This window comes from Pseudoliparis swirei, chromosome 13, assembly GCF_029220125.1.
Source record: "Pseudoliparis swirei isolate HS2019 ecotype Mariana Trench chromosome 13, NWPU_hadal_v1, whole genome shotgun sequence".
Lineage (NCBI taxonomy): Eukaryota > Metazoa > Chordata > Actinopteri > Perciformes > Liparidae > Pseudoliparis > Pseudoliparis swirei.
Window position 1 is genome coordinate 20,723,091 of NC_079400.1, and position 22,206 is coordinate 20,745,296.

Below are 22,206 nucleotides of genomic sequence, written 5' to 3' on the forward strand. Positions count from 1 at the left end.
ATGTGTCTCCAGCAAAAAGGGCCCTTTACTCACCCAGGGCAAAGGGGCGGAGCTTCAGCACCACTAGGGCTCTATCTGTGCACGTGCCTGTATATATATATATATACACTGTATACTATACAGTGTATAGTATTGCAACTTTTACTAAAACCAAACAACTCAAATCATATATATATATATATATATATATATATATATATATATATATATATATATATATATATATGTGTGTATATATACAGGGGGAGGTCCCGGTGCTGTGGAAGACGTCGTGCCTGGTCCCTGTCCCAAAGAAGTCAACACCATCTGGCCTCAACGACTACATATCAACAATCTGTGAAAATTATTCCTTTGAATTGAACTAATTTTGGACCTCAGAAATGTTGGTATGAATCGGAACAAGCGTTTTGAAGAAATGTGCACAAAAACAGTTTTTTACAAAATTCAAAATGGCGGAAAATCTAAGTAGGCGGAGCTTAGGGGTTACATTGGCAATTTTGCATACAGGTCCAAGCGGACCTGTATGCAAAATTGCAAGTCAATCCGTCATTGGCAAAAAAAAACGTGGGTACGAACACACTAGGGGGCGCTAGAGAGACATTGTTTTATAAATAAACACGAAAACTCAATAATCTAAAAATGTTCGCCAGTCTGCTTGTGCCTGTGGAATTTCAGTCTGCTGGGGCGTACGGTGTGCGGCCAGACCATGTTTGAACACGACAAAGGATAATAATCCTTTGAAAAACAATAGGTCGACGAAGTCGACGAGGACCCTAATTATTACAAGTGACTTCCATGAGACACGCAGGTATATATTATCTGTTTTAAATGGAGTCGTTGGTTGAAATATTAAAACAAATACAAATAAGTTAAAATGAGTCCCAACTGTAAATGCAATAACACAATATTCTAAAATAAGGGATTCTTTACTTTTACTGGAGTAAATGTACATAGTTATAGTTGTTTTATCGGTCAACAACAGTTGCGCTTGAACGCAGCACTTATTTGTTTGTGTTCCTGAACGCGCCCCCACTTTAACATCCGGGGACTCTGGCGGCGTCACGAATGGAAAGTACACATTCTGTTGGTTCCGTTGCACTGAGAGACCGACGACAACAACCGGACGGCCCGCAGCTACACCGGCCCACCGGCCCATGACACTCACTTAGGAGCGCGAGGTGAGTCTCGAGACGGCCGCTCGCGACCAGGGCAACCGTTTAAGACGTCACGTGACGGGCGTCCAAGCCGTCGGTTGGTAACGCTAACCGGCGCGGTGGCATCTATTTCCTGGGACGTGTCTGGTGGGGGCTGCCGTTGGGTGGTTGAAGTTTAGTGGACTTTAACAGGTAAATAGCTTCTTGAGGTGTGCGGTCCGAACCGGATGTCGGACGTGGACTGGTCGCTTGTTCCAGAACGCGGTCCCGACATCGGCGTCGTTATAATGTGCGAGTGAGCTGGCGTTAAGTTGACAGGTGTTCCAGGACGTAGCCGTGTCCTTCCCATTAGTTTGCCCGCTAACGTCGCCACCAGTTTGTGGCCGATACGAAATGCCTTCACGTGACTTATTATGGGATGTAAACTTTGTTTCTGTTGTTCCAGTTCAGCTGACGACGACATGGAGAAACCTCCGTTCAGGCAGAACCAGAACTGCGGAGACTGGGAGCTGAAGGAGAGACTGGGAATGGGAGGCTTCGGTCACGTTTACCTGTACCAGCATCATGTGAGTGTAGATGTTTACCTGTACCAGCACCATGTGAGTGTAGATGTTTACCTGTACCAGCATCATGTGAGTGTAGATGTTTACCTGTACCAGCATCATGTGAGTGTAGATGTTTACCTGTACCAGCATCATGTGAGTGTAGATGTTTACCTGTACCAGCACCATGTGAGTGTAGATGTTTACCTGTACCAGCATCATGTGAGTGTAGATGTTTACCTGTACCAGCATCATGTGAGTGTAGATGTTTACCTGTACCAGCATCATGTGAGTGTAGATGTTTACCTGTACCAGCACCATGTGAGTGTAGTTGTTTACCTGTATCAGCACCATGTGAGTGTAGATGTTTACCTGTACCAGCATCATGTGAGTGTAGATGTTTACCTGTACCAGCATCATGTGAGTGTAGATGTTTACCTGTATCAGCACCACGTGAGTGTAGATGTTTACCTGTACCAGCATCATGTGAGTGTAGATGTTTACCTGTACCAGCATCATGTGAGTGTAGATGTTTACCTTTACCAGCATCATGTGAGTGTAGATGTTTACCTGTATCAGCATCATGTGAGTGTAGATGTTTACCTGTACCAGCACCATGTGAGTGTAGATGTTTACCTGTACCAGCATCATGTGAGTGTTGATGTTTACCTGTACCAGCACCATGTGAGTGTAGATGTTTACCTGTATCAGCATCATGTGAGTGTAGATGTTTACCTGTATCAGCATCATGTGAGTGTAGATGTTTACCTGTACCAGCACCATGTGAGTGTAGATGTTTACCTGTACCAGCATCACGTGAGTGTAGATGTTTACCTGTACCAGCACCATGTGAGTGTAGATGTTTACCTGTACCAGCATCACGTGAGTGTAGATGTTTACCTGTATCAGCACCATGTGAGTGTAGATGTTTACCTGTACCAGCACCATGTGAGTGTAGTTGTTTACCTGTACCAGCATCACGTGAGTGTAGATGTTTACCTGTACCAGCACCACGTGAGTGTAGATGTTTACCTGTACCAGCATCATGTGAGTGTAGATGTTTACCTGTACCAGCACCATGTGAGTGTAGATGTTTACCTGTACCAGCACCATGTGAGTGTAGATGTTTACCTGTACCAGCATCATGTGAGTGTAGATGTTTACCTGTATCAGCACCATGTGAGTGTAGATGTTTACCTGTACCAGCACCACGTGAGTGTAGATGTTTACCTGTACCAGCACCATGTGAGTGTAGATGTTTACCTGTACCAGCACCACGTGAGTGTAGATGTTTACCTGTACCAGCACCATGTGAGTGTAGTTGTTTACCTGTACCAGCACCATGTGAGTGTAGATGTTTACCTGTACCAGCACCATGTGAGTGTAGATGTTTACCTGTACCAGCACCATGTGAGTGTAGATGTTTACCTGTACCAGCACCATGTGAGTGTAGATGTTTACCTGTACCAGCATCATGTGAGTGTAGATGTTTACCTGTACCAGCACCACGTGAGTGTAGATGTTTACCTGTATCAGCATCATGTGAGTGTAGATGTTTACCTGTACCAGCACCATGTGAGTGTAGATGTTTACCTGTACCAGCACCATGTGAGTGTAGATGTTTACCTGTACCAGCACCATGTGAGTGTAGATGTTTACCTGTACCAGCATCATGTGAGTGTAGATGTTTACCTGTATCAGCACCATGTGAGTGTAGATGTTTACCTGTACCAGCACCACGTGAGTGTAGATGTTTACCTGTATCAGCATCATGTGAGTGTAGATGTTTACCTGTACCAGCATCATGTGAGTGTAGATGTTTACCTGTATCAGCATCATGTGAGTGTAGATGTTTACCTGTATCAGCATCATGTGAGTGTAGATGTTTACCTGTACCAGCATCATGTGAGTGTAGTTGTTTACCTGTATCAGCACCATGTGAGTGTAGATGTTTACCTGTACCAGCACCATGTGAGTGTAGATGTTTACCTGTACCAGCACCACGTGAGTGTAGATGTTTACCTGTACCAGCACCATGTGAGTGTAGATGTTTACCTGTACCAGCATCATGTGAGTGTAGATGTTTACCTGTACCAGCACCATGTGAGTGTAGATGTTTACCTGTACCAGCACCATGTGAGTGTAGATGTTTACCTGTACCAGCACCACGTGAGTGTAGATGTTTACCTGTACCAGCATCATGTGAGTGTAGATGTTTACCTGTACCAGCATCATGTGAGTGTAGATGTTTACCTGTACCAGCACCACGTGAGTGTAGATGTTTACCTGTACCAGCACCACGTGAGTGTAGATGTTTACCTGTACCAGCACCATGTGAGTGTAGATGTTTACCTGTACCAGCACCACGTGAGTGTAGATGTTTACCTGTACCAGCATCATGTGAGTGTAGATGTTTACCTGTACCAGCATCATGTGAGTGTAGATGTTTACCTGTACCAGCACCACGTGAGTGTAGATGTTTACCTGTACCAGCATCATGTGAGTGTAGATGTTTACCTGTACCAGCATCATGTGAGTGTAGATGTTTACCTGTACCAGCATCATGTGAGTGTAGATGTTTACCTGTACCAGCACCACGTGAGTGTAGATGTTTACCTGTACCAGCATCATGTGAGTGTAGATGTTTACCTGTACCAGCATCATGTGAGTGTAGATGTTTACCTGTACCAGCATCACGTGAGTGTAGATGTTTACCTGTACCAGCACCACGTGAGTGTAGATGTTTACCTGTACCAGCATCATGTGAGTGTAGATGTTTACCTGTACCAGCACCACGTGAGTGTAGATGTTTACCTGTACCAGCACCACGTGAGTGTAGATGTTTACCTGTACCAGCACCACGTGAGTGTAGATGTTTACCTGTACCAGCATCATGTGAGTGTAGATGTTTACCTGTACCAGCACCACGTGAGTGTAGATGTTTACCTGTACCAGCACCACGTGAGTGTAGATGTTTACCTGTACCAGCACCACGTGAGTGTAGATGTTTACCTGTACCAGCATCATGTGAGTGTAGATGTTTACCTGTACCAGCATCATGTGAGTGTAGATGTTTACCTGTACCAGCACCATGTGAGTGTAGATGTTTACCTGTACCAGCACCACGTGAGTGTAGATGTTTACCTGTACCTGTGTATAACCTGTAGGACACCGGGGAGAAGCTGGCCCTGAAGATGTGTTGTCTGGAGCTCACTCCGAGGAACAAGGACCGATGGAGCCGAGAAATCCAGATCATGAAAAAGTTTGACTTCTTTCTTGAACCGACGCTGTTCACCTGACGCTCATTAGCATATTGATACATATTCACTCTGACGATGACTTCCATTGGCTGACGGCTGCATGTCCCATTGACTCCGCCCCCTCAGGTTGAACCACATCAACGTGGTGTCGGCCAGAGACGTCCCCGAAGAGATGAGGCACATCGCCCTGAACGACCTCCCCCTGCTGGCCATGGAGTACTGCTCCAGAGGAGACCTGAGGAAGGTGAGCACGCCTCACCTGGTTCACCTGTCCGTCATGTCGACGGCCAGTCGCAGGAAGTCAAAGCGCCCTGATAAAACCCTGGTGCATCATGGGACGTCGCTCCTGAAGCTTCAGGTGTGACGGAACTTCTTCTCGTTCCAGATGCTCAGCAAACCTGAAAACTGCTGCGGGCTGAAGGAGAGCGAAGTGCTGTCCTTACTCAACGACGTCGGTACGTCTCCGGTTCCCTATTATCATTATTATTATTGTTATTAGATATTATTATTATTATTGGTAGTGGTAGTAGTAGTATTTGTGTGTTTCCTGCTCCAGGATCTGGGATCCAGTATCTTCACCAGAACAAGATCATCCACAGAGACCTGAAGCCGGAGAACATCGTGCTGCAGGACATCAACGGGAAGGTTAGGAGACGGTTCTGTTCCCCCTGGAGAAGAACCGGCCTCAACGTGTTCTGTTGGGTTCCCCCTGGAGAAGAACCGGCCTCAACGTGTTCCGTTGGGTTCCCCCTGGAGAAGAACCGGCCTCAACGTGTTCTGTTCTCCTCCTGCAGCTGGTGCATAAGATCATAGACCTGGGCTACGCTAAGGACCTGGACCAGGGCAGCCTGTGCACCTCCTTCGTCGGCACGCTCCAGTACCTGGTGAGCTCCTTCCTTCCAGATGTAGAACCTTGTGTCACGTTGAACTGCGTCCTCTGTCCTCTTCACTTGTGTCACGTTGAACTGCGTCCTCTGTCCTCTTCACTTGTGCGACGTTGAACTGTGTCCCCTGTCCTCTTCACTTGTGTCACGTTGAACTGTGTCCCCTGTCCTCATCACTTGTGTCACGTTGAACTGCGTCCTCTGTCCTCTTCACTTGTGCGACGTTGAACTGTGTCCCCTGTCCTCTTCACTTGTGTCACGTTGAACTGCGTCCTCTGTCCTCTTCACTTGTGCGACGTTGAACTGTGTCCCCTGTCCTCTTCACTTGTGTCACGTTGAACTGTGTCCCCTGTCCTCATCACTTGTGTCACGTTGAACTGCGTCCCCTGTCCTCATCACTTGTGTAACGTTGAACTGTGTCCCCTGTCCTCATCACTTGTGTCACGTTGAACTGTGTCCCCTGTCCTCATCACTTGTGTAACGTTGAACTGTGTCCCCTGTCCTCTTCACATGTGTTACGTTGAACTGCGTCCTCTGTCCTCTTCACTTGTGCGACATTGAACTGCGTCCCCTGTCCTCTTCACTTGTGTCACGTTGAACTGTGTCCCCTGTCCTCATCACTTGTGTCACGTTGAACTGCGTCCCCTGTCCTCATCACTTGTGTAACGTTGAACTGTGTCCCCTGTCCTCATCACTTGTGTCACGTTGAACTGTGTCCCCTGTCCTCATCACTTGTGTAACGTTGAACTGTGTCCCCTGTCCTCTTCACATGTGTTACGTTGAACTGTGTCCCCTGTCCTCTTCACTTGTGTCACGTTGAACTGCGTCCCCTGTCCTCATCACTTGTGTAACGTTGAACTGTGTCCCCTGTCCTCTTCACTTGTGTCACGTTGAACTGCGTCCCCTGTCCTCTTCACTTGTGTCACGTTGAACTGTGTCCCCTGTCCTCATCACATGTGTTACGTTGAACTGTGTCCCCTGTCCTCTTCACTTGTGTCACGTTGAACTGCGTCCCCTGTCCTCATCACATGTGTTACGTTGAACTGCGTCCCCTGTCCTCTTCACTTGTGTCACGTTGAACTGCGTCCCCTGTCCTCATCACTTGTGTAACGTTGAACTGCGTCCCCTGTCCTCTTCACTTGTGTCACGTTGAACTGCGTCCCCTGTCCTCATCACATGTGTTACGTTGAACTGTGTCCCCTGTCCTCATCACTTGTGTCACGTTGAACTGCGTCCCCTGTCCTCATCACTTGTGTCACGTTGAACTGCGTCCCCTGTCCTCTTCACATGTGTTACGTTGAACTGTGTCCCCTGTCCTCTTCACTTGTGTAACGTTGAACTGCGTCCCCTGTCCTCTTCACTTGTGTCACGTTTAACTGTGTCCCCTGTCCTCTTCACTTGTGTTACGTTGAACTGCGTCCCCTGTCCTCTTCACTTGTGTAACGTTGAACTGTGTCCCCTGTCCTCTTCACTTGTGTCACGTTGAACTGTGTCCCCTGTCCTCTTCACTTGTGTAACGTTGAACTGCGTCCCCTGTCCTCTTCACTTGTGTCACGTTGAACTGCGTCCCCTGTCCTCTTCACTTGTGTCACGTTGAACTGCGTCCCCTGTCCTCTTCACTTGTGTTACGTTGAACTGCATCCCCTGTCCTCTTCACATGTGTCACGTTGAACTGTGTCCCCTGTCCTCTTCACTTGTGTAACGTTGAACTGTGTCCCCTGTCCTCTTCACTTGTGTCACGTTGAACTGTGTCCCCTGTCCTCATCACTTGTGTAACGTTGAACTGTGTCCCCTGTCCTCATCACTTGTGTCACGTTGAACTGTGTCCCCTGTCCTCATCACTTGTGTAACGTTGAACTGTGTCCCCTGTCCTCATCACTTGTGTCACGTTGAACTGTGTCCCCTGTCCTCATCACATGTGTTACGTTGAACTGCGTCCCCTGTCCTCTTCACTTGTGTCACGTTGAACTGCGTCCCCTGTCCTCTTCACTTGTGTAACGTTGAACTGTGTCCCCTGTCCTCATCACATGTGTTACGTTGAACTGCGTCCCCTGTCCTCTTCACTTGTGTAACGTTGAACTGCGTCCCCTGTCCTCATCACATGTGTTACGTTGAACTGCGTCCCCTGTCCTCATCACTTGTGTCACGTTGAACTGCGTCCCCTGTCCTCATCACTTGTGTAACGTTGAACTGCGTCCCCTGTCCTCTTCACTTGTGTCACGTTGAACTGCGTCCCCTGTCCTCTTCACTTGTGTCACGTTGAACTGCGTCCCCTGTCCTCATCACTTGTGTCACGTTGAACTGCGTCCCCTGTCCTCATCACTTGTGTAACGTTGAACTGCGTCCCCTGTCCTCTTCACTTGTGTAACGTTGAACTGTGTCCCCTGTCCTCATCACTTGTGTGACGTTGAACTGCGTCCCCTGTCCTCTTCACATGTGTCACGTTGAACTGCGTCCCCTGTCCTCTTCACTTGTGTAACGTTGAACTGCGTCCCCTGTCCTCATCACATGTGTTACGTTGAACTGTGTCCCCTGTCCTCATCACTTGTGTAACTTTGAACTGTGTCCCCTGTCCTCTTCACTTGTGTAACGTTGAACTGTGTCCCCTGTCCTCTTCACTTGTGTGACGTTGAACTGCGTCCCCTGTCCTCTTCACATGTGTCACGTTGAACTGCGTCCCCTGTCCTCTTCACTTGTGTAACGTTGAACTGCGTCCCCTGTCCTCATCACATGTGTTACGTTGAACTGTGTCCCCTGTCCTCATCACATGTGTTACGTTGAACTGTGTCCCCTGTCCTCATCACTTGTGTAACGTTGAACTGCGTCCCCTGTCCTCTTCACTTGAATGAATGAATGAATGAATGAATGATCTTTATTTGTCATTGTGCAAAGGAACAACGAAATTTAGATGCAATCCCAAGGTGCTAATAGGACAATAGACAATATAAAAACCAGAATGAATCATAAATAGACATAGGGGAACTATACATAAGTATAAATGAGATCTATGGATGTAAATATAAATATAAAAATAAGTATAATAAACTACGTATGTAAACTAGGCATATTTCTTAGTGTAAACCTAAGTTTTTTTATTGCACGATTCCTCATATTGAACGGGGATGCGACATTTGACTCTCTAAAAACTTAGCAGCGTTTAGTGCGCTTATGGCCCTCGGAAAGAAGCTGAACTTGAGTCTGTTGGTCCGGGTATACATAGTCTTGAAGCGCCTGCCTGAGCGCAGCCGTACAAAGTGTTCGTTGCCCGGGTGAGATGGATCCTTGAGGATCTTGACTGCCTTCTTAAGGCAGCGAGAGCTGTACAGTTCTTGCAGGGAGGGGAGGGGGCACCCGATGATCTTCTGGGCCGAGTTGGCGACCCTCTGAGCGCGTTCCTCTCTGCGGCTGTGCAGCTGAGGAACCACACGCAGATGCAATAGGTGACGGCGCTCTCCACGGAGCAGCGGTAGAAGGACACAAGCAGATCCTGTCTGAGGTGGTAATTCCTGAGTATTCTCAGGAAGTAGAGTCTCTGCTGTGCCTTCTTGACGATCGCCGTGGTGTTGGTTCTCCAGGACAGGTCCTCAGCCAGGTGAGCCCAGGAATCTGAAGACCGAGACTCTCTCCACACAGTCCCGTCAATGTACAGGGGCTGGATGACAGTTTTCTTCCTTCTGTAATCGATGATCATCTCCTGGGTTTTGAGCTTGTTCAGCTGCAGGTTGTTCGCTTTGCACAACACAGACAGCTGCTCCACCTCGTCATGATGCAGCGTCTCGTCACCCGGAGATGCAGCCCACCACAGTGGTGTCGTCAGCAAACTTTATGATGGAGTTGCTGGGGTGGGCGGTGAAGTCATTAGTGTAGAGGGAGTAAGTAGGGGCTCAGCACGCAGCCCTGGGGGACCCGGTGCTGAGGCTGAGGGCCGTGGAGGTGTGGGGACCTATCCTCACCCTCTGGGGCGGTCAGACAGGAAGTCCTTAATCCAGCGGCAGGTAGAGTGTGATAATCCCAGGTCTGACAGTTTTGTCACCAGTCTGTCAGGAAGGATGGTGTTAAATGCCGAGCAGAAGTCCATGAAGAGCAGCCGTGCGTAGCTCCCCCCCCCCTCCAGGTGAGACAGGGCAGAGTGGAGAGCTGTGGCGATGGCGTCATCCGTGGACCTGTTTGCTCTGTATGCAAACTGGTGACGGTCCAGGCAGGCGGAAGGGATGAGATGATGTGGGAACGAACCAGCTTCTCGAAGCACTTCATGGGGATGGGGGTGAGTGCCACTGGACGGTAGTCGTTTAAGCAGCTGATGGTTTTTTTTTTTTTTTGGCACCGGGATGATTGTGGAGGTTTTCAGGCAGGATGGGACGGTGGCCTGGGACAGGGACTGGTTGAAGATCTTGGTGAAGACCCCGCCAGCTGGTCGGCGCAGTCTCTCAACACCCGTCCCGAGACGCCGTCCGGCCCTGCTGCTTTCCTCGGGTTCACGGCCTTCAGCGTGCGTCTCACTTCGTGTTGCGTGAGGATGAGGCTGCTGTGGGCTGGTGGATGTGGTGTGGCTGCTTCCGTTGGTCCCACCTCGTAGCGGGCGTAGAAGGAGTTCAGCTCTTCCACCAACTGAGGGTCGCCCCGTCGGCCGAGGGGTGGCTGGGTCTGTAGTTTGTCATGTGTTGGACCCCCTGCCACACCTGCCTGGAGTCGTTACTCTGGAAGCAGTCCTCAATCTTCGCCTTGTAGTCCGCCTTGGCCCTTCTGATCCCCCGCTTCAGGTCGGCTCTGGCCGTGCTGTATAGCTCCCCATCTGCGGAGCTGAAGGCGGTGTTCTCTCTCGGAGCAGACGCTGCACCTCTCCCGTCATCCACGGCCGTGTTGGGATGTACCCGGATACGCTTGTCCACGGTGACGGAGTCTATGCAGTGCTTGATGTAACCCAGGACCGCTGAAGTGTACTGTTCCAGGTCCTCGTGCTCGAAGACCCCCCAGTCGGTGGACTCAAAGCAGTCTTGCAACTGTGGAGTGGCACCTTCAGGCCAGGTTTTAACTGTCTTTGATGTGGTGGGAACCCTTTTTCTGATGGAGGTGTAGGATGGGATTAGGAGTAGGGACACATGGTCTGACTGGCCTAGGTGTGCTAATGCTCTGGCTCTATAGCCCAGCTTGATGTTAGAATATACCTTGTCTAATGTTTTATCTCCCCTGGTGGCACATCTAACATGCTGGTCCCCTGTCCTCTTCACTTGTGTCACGTTGAACTGTGTCCCCTGTCCTCTTCACTTGTGTCACGTTGAACTGTGTCCCCTGTCCTCTTCACTTGTGTCACGTTGAACTGTGTCCCCTGTCCTCTTCACTTGTGTGACGTTGAACTGCGTCCCCTGTCCTCTTCACTTGTGTCACGTTGAACTGTGTCCCCTGTCCTCTTCACTTGTGTCACGTTGAACTGTGTCCCCTGTCCTCTTCACTTGTGTCACGTTGAACTGTGTCCCCTGTCCTCTTCACTTGTGTCACGTTGAACTGTGTCCCCTGTCCTCTTCACTTGTGTCACGTTGAACTGTGTCCCCTGTCCTCTTCACTTGTGTGACGTTGAACTGTGTCCCCTGTCCTCTTCACTTGTGTCACGTTGAACTGCGTCCCCTGTCCTCTTCACTTGTGTAACGTTGAACTGTGTCCCCTGTCCTCTTCACTTGTGTCACGTTGAACTGTGTCCCCTGTCCTCTTCACTTGTGTCACGTTGAACTGCGTCCCCTGTCCTCTTCACTTGTGTGACGTTGAACTGCGTCCCCTGTCCTCTTCACTTGTGTCACGTTGAACTGTGTCCCCTGTCCTCTTCACTTGTGTCACGTTGAACTGTGTCCCCTGTCCTCTTCACTTGTGTCACGTTGAACTGCGTCCCCTGTCCTCTTCACTTGTGTCACGTTGAACTGCGTCCCCTGTCCTCTTCACTTGTGTCACGTTGAACTGCGTCCCCTGTCCTCTTCACTTGTGTCACGTTGAACTGCGTCCCCTGTCCTCATCACTTGTGTCACGTTGAACTGCGTCCCCTGTCCTCATCACATGTGTAACGTTGAACTGCGTCCCCTGTCCTCTTCACTTGTGTCACGTTGAACTGTGTCCCCTGTCCTCTTCACTTGTGCGACGTTGAACTGCGTCCCCTGTCCTCATCACATGTGTAACGTTGAACTGCGTCCCCTGTCCTCATCACATGTGTGACGTTGAACTGCGTCCCCTGTCCTCTTCACTTGTGCGACGTTGAACTGCGTCCCCTGTCCTCTTCACTTGTGCGACGTTGAACTGTGTCCCCTGTCCTCATCACTTGTGCGACGTTGAACTGCGTCCCCTGTCCTCATCACATGTGTGACGTTGAACTGCGTCCCCTGTCCTCTTCACTTGTGCGACGTTGAACTGCGTCCCCTGTCCTCTTCACTTGTGCGACGTTGAACTGCGTCCCCTGTCCTCTGCAGGCCCCCGAGCTCTTTGAGAACAAGCCCTACACGGTGACGGTGGACTACTGGAGCTTCGGCACCATGATCTTCGAATGCATCTGTGGTTTCCGGCCGTTCCTCCACAACCTGCAGCCGGTGCAGTGGTGAGTCCACCTGAGCCCACCTGAGTCCACCTGAAGACCTCCTGCTGGTTCTTCTGGTCTCTGGTCACTCTAAAGACGGAGGTCTCTCTTCTGCTCCACAGGGCGAGCAAAGTGAGGATGAAATGCCCGAAGGACATCATGGCTGTGGAGGAGCTGAACGGAGAAGTCCGCTTCTCCACCCACCTCCCGTACCCCAACAACCTGAGCCGGTCAGGAGGAGCACGAGCAGAACGCTCAGCGTGCTTGTCTCCTCCTGAACTGTTGTTTACCCTTGTTGTTGTTGTTGTTGTTCAGGACGATGCTGGGCCCCATGGAGAGTCTGCTGCAGCTGATGCTGATGTGGGACCAGGGCTACCGAGGAGGAACCGTGCAGCCCGACTCCAAGAGGCCCAGATGCTTCGAGGAGCTGGAGAAGATCCTGAGCATGAAGGTGAGGAGCTTTAAGGTTGCTAGGCAACGCGATGACATCACAGGACACACTTTACTCTGTGGAGGTGATTTGGCTTTTTTTATTAAGACAAATGTGTTTCTCTTGACTATTAACTTGTTATGCATTTTTTTGTTTGTCATTTAACAAAAATAAAAGAAGAAGCTTGATTTAATGTAAAAATGTGATAAATTAGTCGGTTGCTCATGGAGAGAAATGTTGATTCTAAAAGGCTGAACTCGATATGGATCATCAGCATATTTAGTTTGAGAAAACAAATTATTACTTTTATCTTATTGAGTTATTCGTCTCATTGGATTTCACAACACTTTTATTATAATTTTTGGATCCCACCAGTCTGAGAACATTCCTACGCCGGACTTATATTATATGTATATATATATATATATTTACTATATATACATATATTATATAATGTGTGTGTGTATATACAGTATATATATTATTTATATATATATATTTGTATATATATAATCTGATCTTTATGCAGAAATATTGTCTATAAACAAAATGAATTCTTAATAAATTAAACAAACGCATAAAGAAGCTTCAACGTTTCTGCTGCGTGGATGTTGATGTCCCAGCATGCCGAGCGGCACCGAGCCTCCCCCTGTGCCCCCAGGTGGTCCACGTCCTGAACATGAGCTCGGCCCAGGTGCACTCGCTGCAGCTGTCCCCGGAGGAGAGCCTCCACAGCCTGCAGCAGCGCGTGGAGGCCGAGACGCGCATCGAGGTGGCCAACCAGGAGCTGCTGCAGGAGACCGGCGTGTCGCTGGACCCCCGCAAGCCCGCCGCCCAGTGCGTCCTGGACGGGGTGGTAGGCTCCTCCTCCTCCTGCTTGGTGGTGTTGTTGTTGCTGTTGTGGGGACAAACCTTCATCTTCTTAAGGGCAACAGTAATGTCCACATGGAGGCTTTCTGTCTCTTTCTCTTCTGTCTCTCTCCCCCTCTCTTCACCCTCTTTTCCTCTCTCTGCCTCTCTTCTCTCTCTCCCCCTCTCTTCTCCCCACCCCCCTATCTCCCCTCTCTCTCTTTCTCCCTCTCTCCCCCCCTCTCTCTCTTTCTCTTCTCTCTCTTCTCCCCGCCCCTATCTCCCCCCTCTCTCTCTCTCTCCCCTTCTCTCTTTCCCCCTCTCTTCACCCTCTCAAGATTCAAGATTCAAGATGTTTTATTTGTCACATACACACACAGGGTGTGCAGTGAAATGAAAGTGGCAATGCTCAGCAGGAATGTGCAAGGGCAACAAGTACACACTATTTACAATAAAAAACAACACAATATTTACAGTAAGTGTGTGTGTGTCTTCTCCCTATCTCCCCTCTCTCTCTTTCCCCCCTCTCTCTTTCTCCATATCTCTCTTTCTCCTTCTCTCCCCCCCATCTATCTCTCTCTCCCACTCTCTCTCTTTCTCTTCTCTCTCTTTTCCCCGCCCCTATCTCCCCCCTCTCTTCTCCCCACCCCCCTATCTCCCCCCTCTCTCTCTCTTCTCTTCTCCCGCCTCTCTTCACCCCTCTTCTCCCCACCCCTATCTCCCTCTCTCTCTCTCTCTCCTCTCTCTCTCCCCCTCCCTATCTCCCTCCTCTCCCCTCTCTCCTCTCTCTCTCCCCTCTCTCTCTCTCCCACCCCCTATCTCCTCCTCTCTCCCCCTCTCTCTTTCTCTCTCCCCCCTATCTCCCCTCTCTTCTCCCACCCCCTATCTCCCCTCTCTTTCTCCTCTCTCCCCTCTCTCTCTTCTCCCCCTATCTCCCCCTCTCTCCCTTCTCTCTTCCCCTCTCTTCACCTCTCTTCTCCCGCCCCTATCTCCCCTTCTCTCTTTCCCCCTCTCTCTTTCTCCTCTTTCCCCATCTCTCTTTCTCCCTATCTCCCCTCTCTCTCCCCCTCTCTTTCTCCCTCTCCCCCCCCTCTCTCTCTTTCTCTTCTCCCCGCCCCTATCTCCCGCCTCTGTCTCTCTCTTCTCTCTCCCCTCTCACCTCTCTTCTCCCCACCCCTATCTCCCCCTCTCTCTTCCCCCCTCTCTCTCCCTCCCCCTCTCTCTCTCTTTCTCTTCTCCCGCCCTATCTCTCCCTCTCTTCTCCCCGCCCCTATCTCCCCTCTCTCTTTCTCCCTCTCTCCCCCGCTCTCTCTTTCTCTTCTCTCTCTTCTCCCCGCCCCTATCTCCCCCCTCTCTCTTCTCTCTCCCCTTCTCTCTTTCCCCCTCTCTTCACCCTCTCTTCTCCCCACCCCCCTATCTCCCCTCTCTCTCTTTCCCCCCTCTCTCTTTCTCCCTCTCTCTCTCTTCTCTCTCTCCTTCTCCCCCCCTCTCTCCCTCTCTCCCCCCCATCTCTCTCTCTTTCTCCCTCTCTCCCTCCCTCCGGTCATTTCATAACCGTTCCACACTCCTCATAAAGCAGAACTCGGCTGTGTGAGCGACGTGTTTCAGAGCTTCTCTTGTTGACGCGCGCTCCCCGTGGTCCTTGAATGCATCATTGATGGTGTTTTAAGAGCTGAGTGGTGCTCCTCTCGTCCCGTGTAGAGAGGCTGGGACAGCTACATCGTCTACCTGTTCGACCGGAGCATCACCAAGTACTCCGGACCGCTCAGCGCCAGACAGCTGCCCGACAAGGTCAACACCATCGGTGGGTCGGTCTGAAGGTCATGTGACCTCGTGATGTTTAACGTCCTGGAAGCCCATTGGTCAGCATGTGTGTGAACCCTCTTCATTGGTCAGCATGGTTACGACCAATGTTCCCTCTAAGCTGCGCGCCTGTGCAATCGCTCACTGCTCGCACATTCTCAGCGCACAAGAAAATCTATGCAGCGCATAAAATAAAATTCACCATAAACGTATTCATTAATATCTAATATTAGACCTAATCTAATTAATTAGACCAATAATGTGTTTTGTGTACCATTTGTCAATGTAACAGTGAGTGACAGGTGTCCAGCCAATGATACGATCCGGTTTACTTACGCTCCGCAGCCAATCAGAGCATTGATAGTGCCCTGCCCATACGCACCATGCAGGTTAGCTAGCTAACAACAACACGGCGGAGTTATGAGATGCAACGCCAGCAACACATCCACTCACCAAGCCAAAGTAAAAAAGAAATGCGGTTCTTTTAGGATGGAATGGCTGTCGGAGGATGTGCAAATAGAAGAACAAGCGGTGAAACTGGGGGAGATTTTTTCTTTTTCGAGTGAGAAAGATCTACTCTGCAAAACATGCAGCGAAGCCAAAGTAGCAAATGAGCTTTCAGCGGTAACATTGTGGACTGAATGGGAGTTGGACTCAAGCGTCACATTCAGCAGAAAAGTCATTTGAAAGCTGTTGGAATTGTCCGAAGACTCAAGGTGGGACAGGGGGTTGGTTCATTATTGCGGGAGACGGCAAACGACAGAGAGAAAAGGAACGAGCTGTCAATCAAAACAAAATCTGACCCCAAGTTAAAGTTCTCATTGACAATATTTTACTTGCCATGAAAATGAATGCATCAATGCTGTCAGTTCAACAAATCCACAATCACATGGCAAAGTATGTGAGTCCTTGAAGTGGCACATTTGGACCAGCTGATGCACATAAAGTCAAAGCAAGAAGCAGACGAAGCATCAACCTGGACAACGTGGACAACCGTTGGAGAAGTGAGAAGGACAGACGTGAACAATAAGGTAACATTTAAGTCAAAATGTGTGCATATTCTAGTGACATTTATTCAGATTTTTTATTTTTGGATATTAATCATTAAATGCTGTTACTACTAGATAATTTATGAGTAGTAGAAATGCTAATAAAAAAACTGTAATTAGATATTTTACAGACAAAGAGCGACAGCACATGTCATTGAGCAAAATGTGAATGTTTTAATGTGAACAAAATGTGAAGTCTGAAAGGTGTATATGTCTCATTTGTTCCAGAACAGAACCCTCAGCCAGGCCACAACTGGACCACAGCCAGGCCAAAGCAGGACTCTCGCATATATAACATACGATACATCTCATGAACAACAAGATGTTTGTCTTTTTCATCTTAAGTGGGCCAAATCGCTTATATTAAAAGTAAACTAATGAAAATTGCTGCTGTAATTTGATTCTTTTAATAAGCCATGTAACTTGCTATGATCCAAGGTTTTGAACAGGTGTGATACTGGTGTGTGGCCACAGCGTGCACGTCTGATGTTGCTCACAGTGGTCCTCAGTGTGCTCCGGGAGCTTGTGTATATGCCCAGACACATGAAAAGTTAGAGGGAACATTGGTTACGACCCCTGTTCATTGGTCACCATGTGGATGAACCCTGTTCATTGGTCACCATGGTTACGACCCCTGTTCATTGGTCACCATGTGGATGAACCCTGTTCATTGGTCACCATGTGGATGACCCCTGTTCATTGGTCACCATGTGGATGAACCCTGTTCATTGGTCACCATGGTTACGACCCCTGTTCATTGGTCACCATGTGGATGAACCCTGTTCATTGGTCACCATGTGGATGAACCCTGTTCATTGGTCACCATAGTTACGACCCCTGTTCATTGGTTACCATGGTTACGACCCCTGTTCATTGGTCACCATGTGGATGACCCCTGTTCATTGGTCACCATGGTTACGACCCCTGGTTTCTGCCCCTCAGTGCAAGAGGCCAAGACGCAGCTGCCCCTGGCGCTGCTGAAGAAGGTCTGGGGGGAGGCGGTGAGCTACATCTGTGGGCTGAAGGACGACTACAGCCGGCTCTTCCAGGGCCAGAGGGCGGCCATGTGAGTGTCTGCTGTGTCCTTCACACTGAGGCTCTGCTGTGATGGAGCTTCACCCCTCATGCCCCCCCCCCCCAGGCTCAGTCTCCTGCGCTACAACACCAACCTGACGAGGTGTAAGAACAGCATGTTCGGCTTCTCGCAGCAGCTGAAGGCCAAGCTGGACTTCTTCAAGAGCAGCATCCAGTACGACCTGGAGAAGTACAGCGACCAGATGCACTACGGCATATGTGAGTGCAGGAGAAGCTTCACCTAGATGTACCTGTGGGCGGCCGCCGGCCCTCTGGAGGAGAACCTTCACCTGTGGGGGTGTTTGGCTGATGTGTGTGTTTGTTTACAGCCTCTGAGAAGATGCTGAAAGCCTGGCAGGAGAACGAGGAGCGAGCTGCCGCCTTCGCTCAGGTAACGCACGTTTCTTTAAGGGTTTACGACCTTATTAAGGGGGGGGGGCATTTGGGACAGGACCAGACTATTTGATGGAGGCGTGCTTCGTGGGTTGTCCTGCAGGTGGCAGAGGTGAGCCACCTGGACGACGAGATCATGGCTCTGCACTCTGAGATAGTGGAACTTCAGAGGAGCCCGTACGCTCGACGGCAAGGAGACAAGATGGAGCAGCTGTGAGTGTTAACTATTCATTCACTTAGTAGAATATATATATCAAACATTTTTTATATATATATATATATATTTTAATTTTTTATAAATATATATATATATTTAATAAATTAATATTTTTAATATATATATATACAGAATATTTTCAATATATATCAAATATATATATATTTGTTTTTTATATATACATTTTTTTATATATATATATATTGTTTTTTTACATACATAATTTCTTTTAATTTGTTTATATTTTATAAACATGTATTTCTTTAACATATATTTGATGTATGTATGTAAATATAATTTTTAATGACTACTGCAGAGAAGAAAAGGCGATCGAACTCTACAAACAAATGAAGATGAAATGCAAAAGTAAGAATCACGTTCCTCGATATGAAAATGAAACTAGATTAAAAACGTTGAGTTTAGTATTTATTATTGATTGTGAGCGTCTCTCAGTCCCCGAGGCGGATGTGAGCAGCGACAGCTCTGAGATGGTGAAGGCCATCATCCAGACGGTCCAGAACCAGGACAAGGTCCTCAAAGACCTGTACACGCACCTCAGGTAGGACACGCTGGCTCCGCCTCCTCTTCACTGTCTCCGCCTCCTCTTCACTGTGTTTGCGCCTCTTCACTGTGTCTCCGCCTCCTCTTCACTGTGTCTCCGCCTCCTCTTCAGTGTCTCCTCCTCTTCACTGTGTCTCCGCCTCCTCTTCAGTGTCTCCTCCTCTTCACTGTGTCTCCTCCTCTTCACTGTGTCTCCGCCTCCTCTTCACTGTGTCTCCGCCTCCTCTTCACTGTGTCTCCGCCTCCTCTTCACTGTCTCCGCCTCCTCTTCACTGTGTCTCCGCCTCCTCTTCACTGTGTCTCCGCCTCCTCTTCACTGTCTCCGCCTCCTCTTCACTGTGTCTGCGCCTCCTCTTCACTGTGTTTGCGCCTCCTCTTCACTGTGTCTCCGCCTCCTCTTCACTGTGTTTGCGCCTCCTCTCCTCGCAGCAAGATCCTCATCAGTAAGCAGAAGATCATCGACTTGTTTCCGCGCATTGAGAAAACCTTGGAGAGCATCAAGGACGCCGACAACACGGTGATGCAGATGCAGATCAAGAGGCAGCGAGAGTTCTGGCACCTGCTGAAGATCGCCTGCGTGAGTCTCACACACACACACACACACACACACACCTGGCCTGTTGTGTTTCATGGGCTCCATCTCCGAGCACCAGCTGACCCTCTCGTCTCCTCAGGCTCAGAACCTGACCCGTAACTCCATCGCTGCCAGCCCCGAGGCCTCCAACCTGCTGCAGGTGTCCCAGTGGTCCCAGTCGGCTCAGCCAGTCAGCTCCCCCCACCCCCTCACCTCCCTCCCCGGGCCCAATGACAGGTGACACGTCCAGTCATGCACGTTACCAACGAAGAAGAGAAATACTGTTTTAGTGACTTCGGTCGGTAATGACGACCTCTGGCCACTGGGGGGCAGCAGAGACCAACGTTGGTGCCTAAAATGATAAAACATGTCTTTATTGAACAGAAACAAGAAATCAAGGGAATCTATTCCTTCAACATGTTGCCACACATGTTAACAATGTTCTGCTGCTATCAATATTAAACTATTAAACATTTTAAAGCCATGAAGATGAAACTGATCTTTTGAAAGCTTCTGGATAAACAATGTTTTATTGAAAGGAAAACGTCGGTCTCCGTCCCGACGGCGTGTTCAAGGTTCAGGAGGTTAACCGACGCCACGCCTCTGACTCCTGAACTCACACGACCTCCCCGGACCAGAGGCCCGACTCCCCAGGGACTCTAGGTTGTGTTCGTTACTCCAGGTGTGGTGCAGGAGGTCACGTGACCTGCTGCTGGTGGTAAACTTCAGGTCTGTGTGTGTGTGTGTGTGTAGTGACGCGGCGCCCCGCCTGCTGCAGGAGAACGAGCGGTACCTCAGTCAGCTGACCAGCCTGATGCAGGAAGCCACCGACGACCAGACCAAGAGCATCGCGGTGCGTTCACTTGTCTCACGACTTTAAAGCCTCAAAGCTCTTCCTTCTTTGTAAAGGATGCGTGTTTCTAAAGTTTATACACTGTGTGTGTGTGTGTGTGTGTGTGTGTGTGTGTGTGTGTGTGTGTGTGTGTGTGTGTGTGTGTGTGTGTGTGTGTGTGTGTGTGTGTGTGTGTGTGTGTGTGTGTGTGTGTGTGTGTGTGTGTGTGTGTGTGTGTGTGTGTGTGTGTAGGACCAGGACTGGAGCTGGACCAAATACGAAACCCTGACGACGAAGTTAAAAAAGAGGAATGCGTGATGAGCGTTGAACAGGAACCAAAGACTCTGAGACTCCAGCGGTTAGAAAATGACCCTCGGAGCTCACGGCGTCGCCCGCCTGTTCAATTCCCGCCACCGCGAAGCCGACGCTCTACCTTCTTTTTCTTTTTCTGCACAATATCGACCGTCATGAACATCGGAGGATCTTCATCACGCCGTCACAACAACGGAGCGACTGTACGCCAGGTCTGAAACATGTGAATCAGTTTGACTGACGAACAGAAAGTGGCCGGGGGGGGCAGCACTTTGGTGTCCAACGTGTCCTCTGTGTACGGAGACGGTTTCCAGGCTAATGTTCAGATTCAGTTCGACCGCTGATGCCTCGTCATCGGTGTGATGCGTTGGCCGGCTCAGTCCGGTTAGTCTTTGTAGACGATGGTTTTACTTTATGATGCCGTTCTGTATCATGAGGGAGAAGTCTGGGGTCACGAGGTCAGTGACGGGCGCGGCCGGCCTTCACTCAACGTTCAGGAGCACAGATTGTTTCACTGGACGGGTCAAACCATTTGTTCACGTCGTAGAAACGGTTCAAACCATTTGTTCACGACGTAGAAACGGTTCAAACCATTTGTTCACGACGTAGAAACGGTTCAAACAATTTGTTCACGACGTAGAAACGGTTCAAACCATTTGTTCACGACGTAGAAACGGTTCAAACCATTTGTTCACGACGTAGAAACGGTTCAAACCATTTGTTCACGACATAGAAACGGTTCAAACAATTTGTTCACGTCGTAGAAACGGTTCAAACCATTTATTCATGACGTAGAAACGGTTCAAACCATTTGTTCACGTCGTAGAAACGGTTCAAACCATTTGTTCACGTCGTAGAAACGGTTCAAACCATTTGTTCACGACGTAGAAACTGTTCAAACCATTTGTTCACGTCGTAGAAACGGTTCAAACCATTTGTTCACGACGTAGAAACGGTTCAAACCATTTGTTCACGACGTAGAAACGGTTCAAACCATTTGTTCACGTCGTAGAAACGGTTCAAACCATTTGTTCACGACGTAGAAACGGTTCAAACCATTTGTTCACGACGTAGAAACGGTTCAAACCATTTGTTCACGATGTAGAAACGGTTCAAACCATTTGTTTATGACGTTCATGAGAAATCAATCTGACAGGAAACGATGACGCAATCAATAAATCATCAGATGAATCGAGTCATAATCAATAAATTGTTTAATCTCCATTTCCTCAAATAACTTCAAGCCAACAGTCTGAAACCCAAAGACGGAAATCTACTCGGAGTCTCCGTGGAACCGATCAATCGGTGTGAACCAGGAGCCGATCGCTCAATCGGAGCGATCGGGACCGTTCCGATCGATCAATCGGAGCGATCGGGAGCGTTCTGCGGTCGTATTTATGAAGTTTATTTAGTTTGTATTTAAGTCGTTTTCTTTTCAAAGATCAAATGTTTGTCTGGTAATAAAATGAAATGACCCGACGTCTGGTTCCCTTATTCAAGTGATCAATAACTGCTCATCAAGAACTGATCGTCAATAACTGATAATCAATCATTGTTCTAGTATTTCTTGTAGTATCTCTTGTAGTATTTCTTGTATTTCTTGTAGTATCCCTAGTATCTCTTGTAGTATTTCTTGTATCTAGTATTTCTTCTAGTATCTCTTGTAGTATTTCTTCTCTTGTAGTATCTCTTCCTGTGAAGACACTCAACTTTACGGCT

The 22,206-nt window shown here is 48.8% G+C and overlaps 1 protein-coding gene across 3 annotated transcripts; it reads left to right on the forward strand.

Annotated features, from left to right (window-relative positions):
- The first annotated feature begins 1,058 nt into the window (after positions 1-1,058).
- LOC130203616 (inhibitor of nuclear factor kappa-B kinase subunit alpha-like) lies at positions 1,059-21,966 on the forward strand. Of its 3 annotated transcripts, XM_056429944.1 has the most exons (22): positions 1,059-1,178; positions 1,600-1,720; positions 4,864-4,958; positions 5,083-5,200; positions 5,342-5,411; positions 5,513-5,601; positions 5,751-5,840; positions 12,290-12,414; positions 12,516-12,623; positions 12,709-12,844; positions 13,485-13,679; positions 15,374-15,476; positions 17,467-17,590; positions 17,666-17,817; positions 17,928-17,989; positions 18,095-18,204; positions 18,525-18,574; positions 18,662-18,767; positions 19,199-19,346; positions 19,444-19,580; positions 20,097-20,196; positions 20,428-21,966. In XM_056429944.1, exons 2-22 carry the CDS (start codon positions 1,616-1,618, stop codon positions 20,491-20,493), a joined length of 2,289 nt encoding a protein of 762 aa, XP_056285919.1. In that variant the 5' UTR covers positions 1,059-1,178; positions 1,600-1,615; the 3' UTR covers positions 20,494-21,966. The 3 variants fall into 3 exon arrangements, with proteins under 3 accessions (XP_056285919.1, XP_056285920.1, XP_056285921.1); XM_056429945.1 differs by lacking the exons at positions 20,097-20,196; positions 20,428-21,966 and adding an exon at positions 19,883-20,090; XM_056429946.1 differs by lacking the exons at positions 1,059-1,178; positions 1,600-1,720 and adding an exon at positions 4,742-4,756.
- The last annotated feature ends 240 nt before the right edge of the window (positions 21,967-22,206 follow it).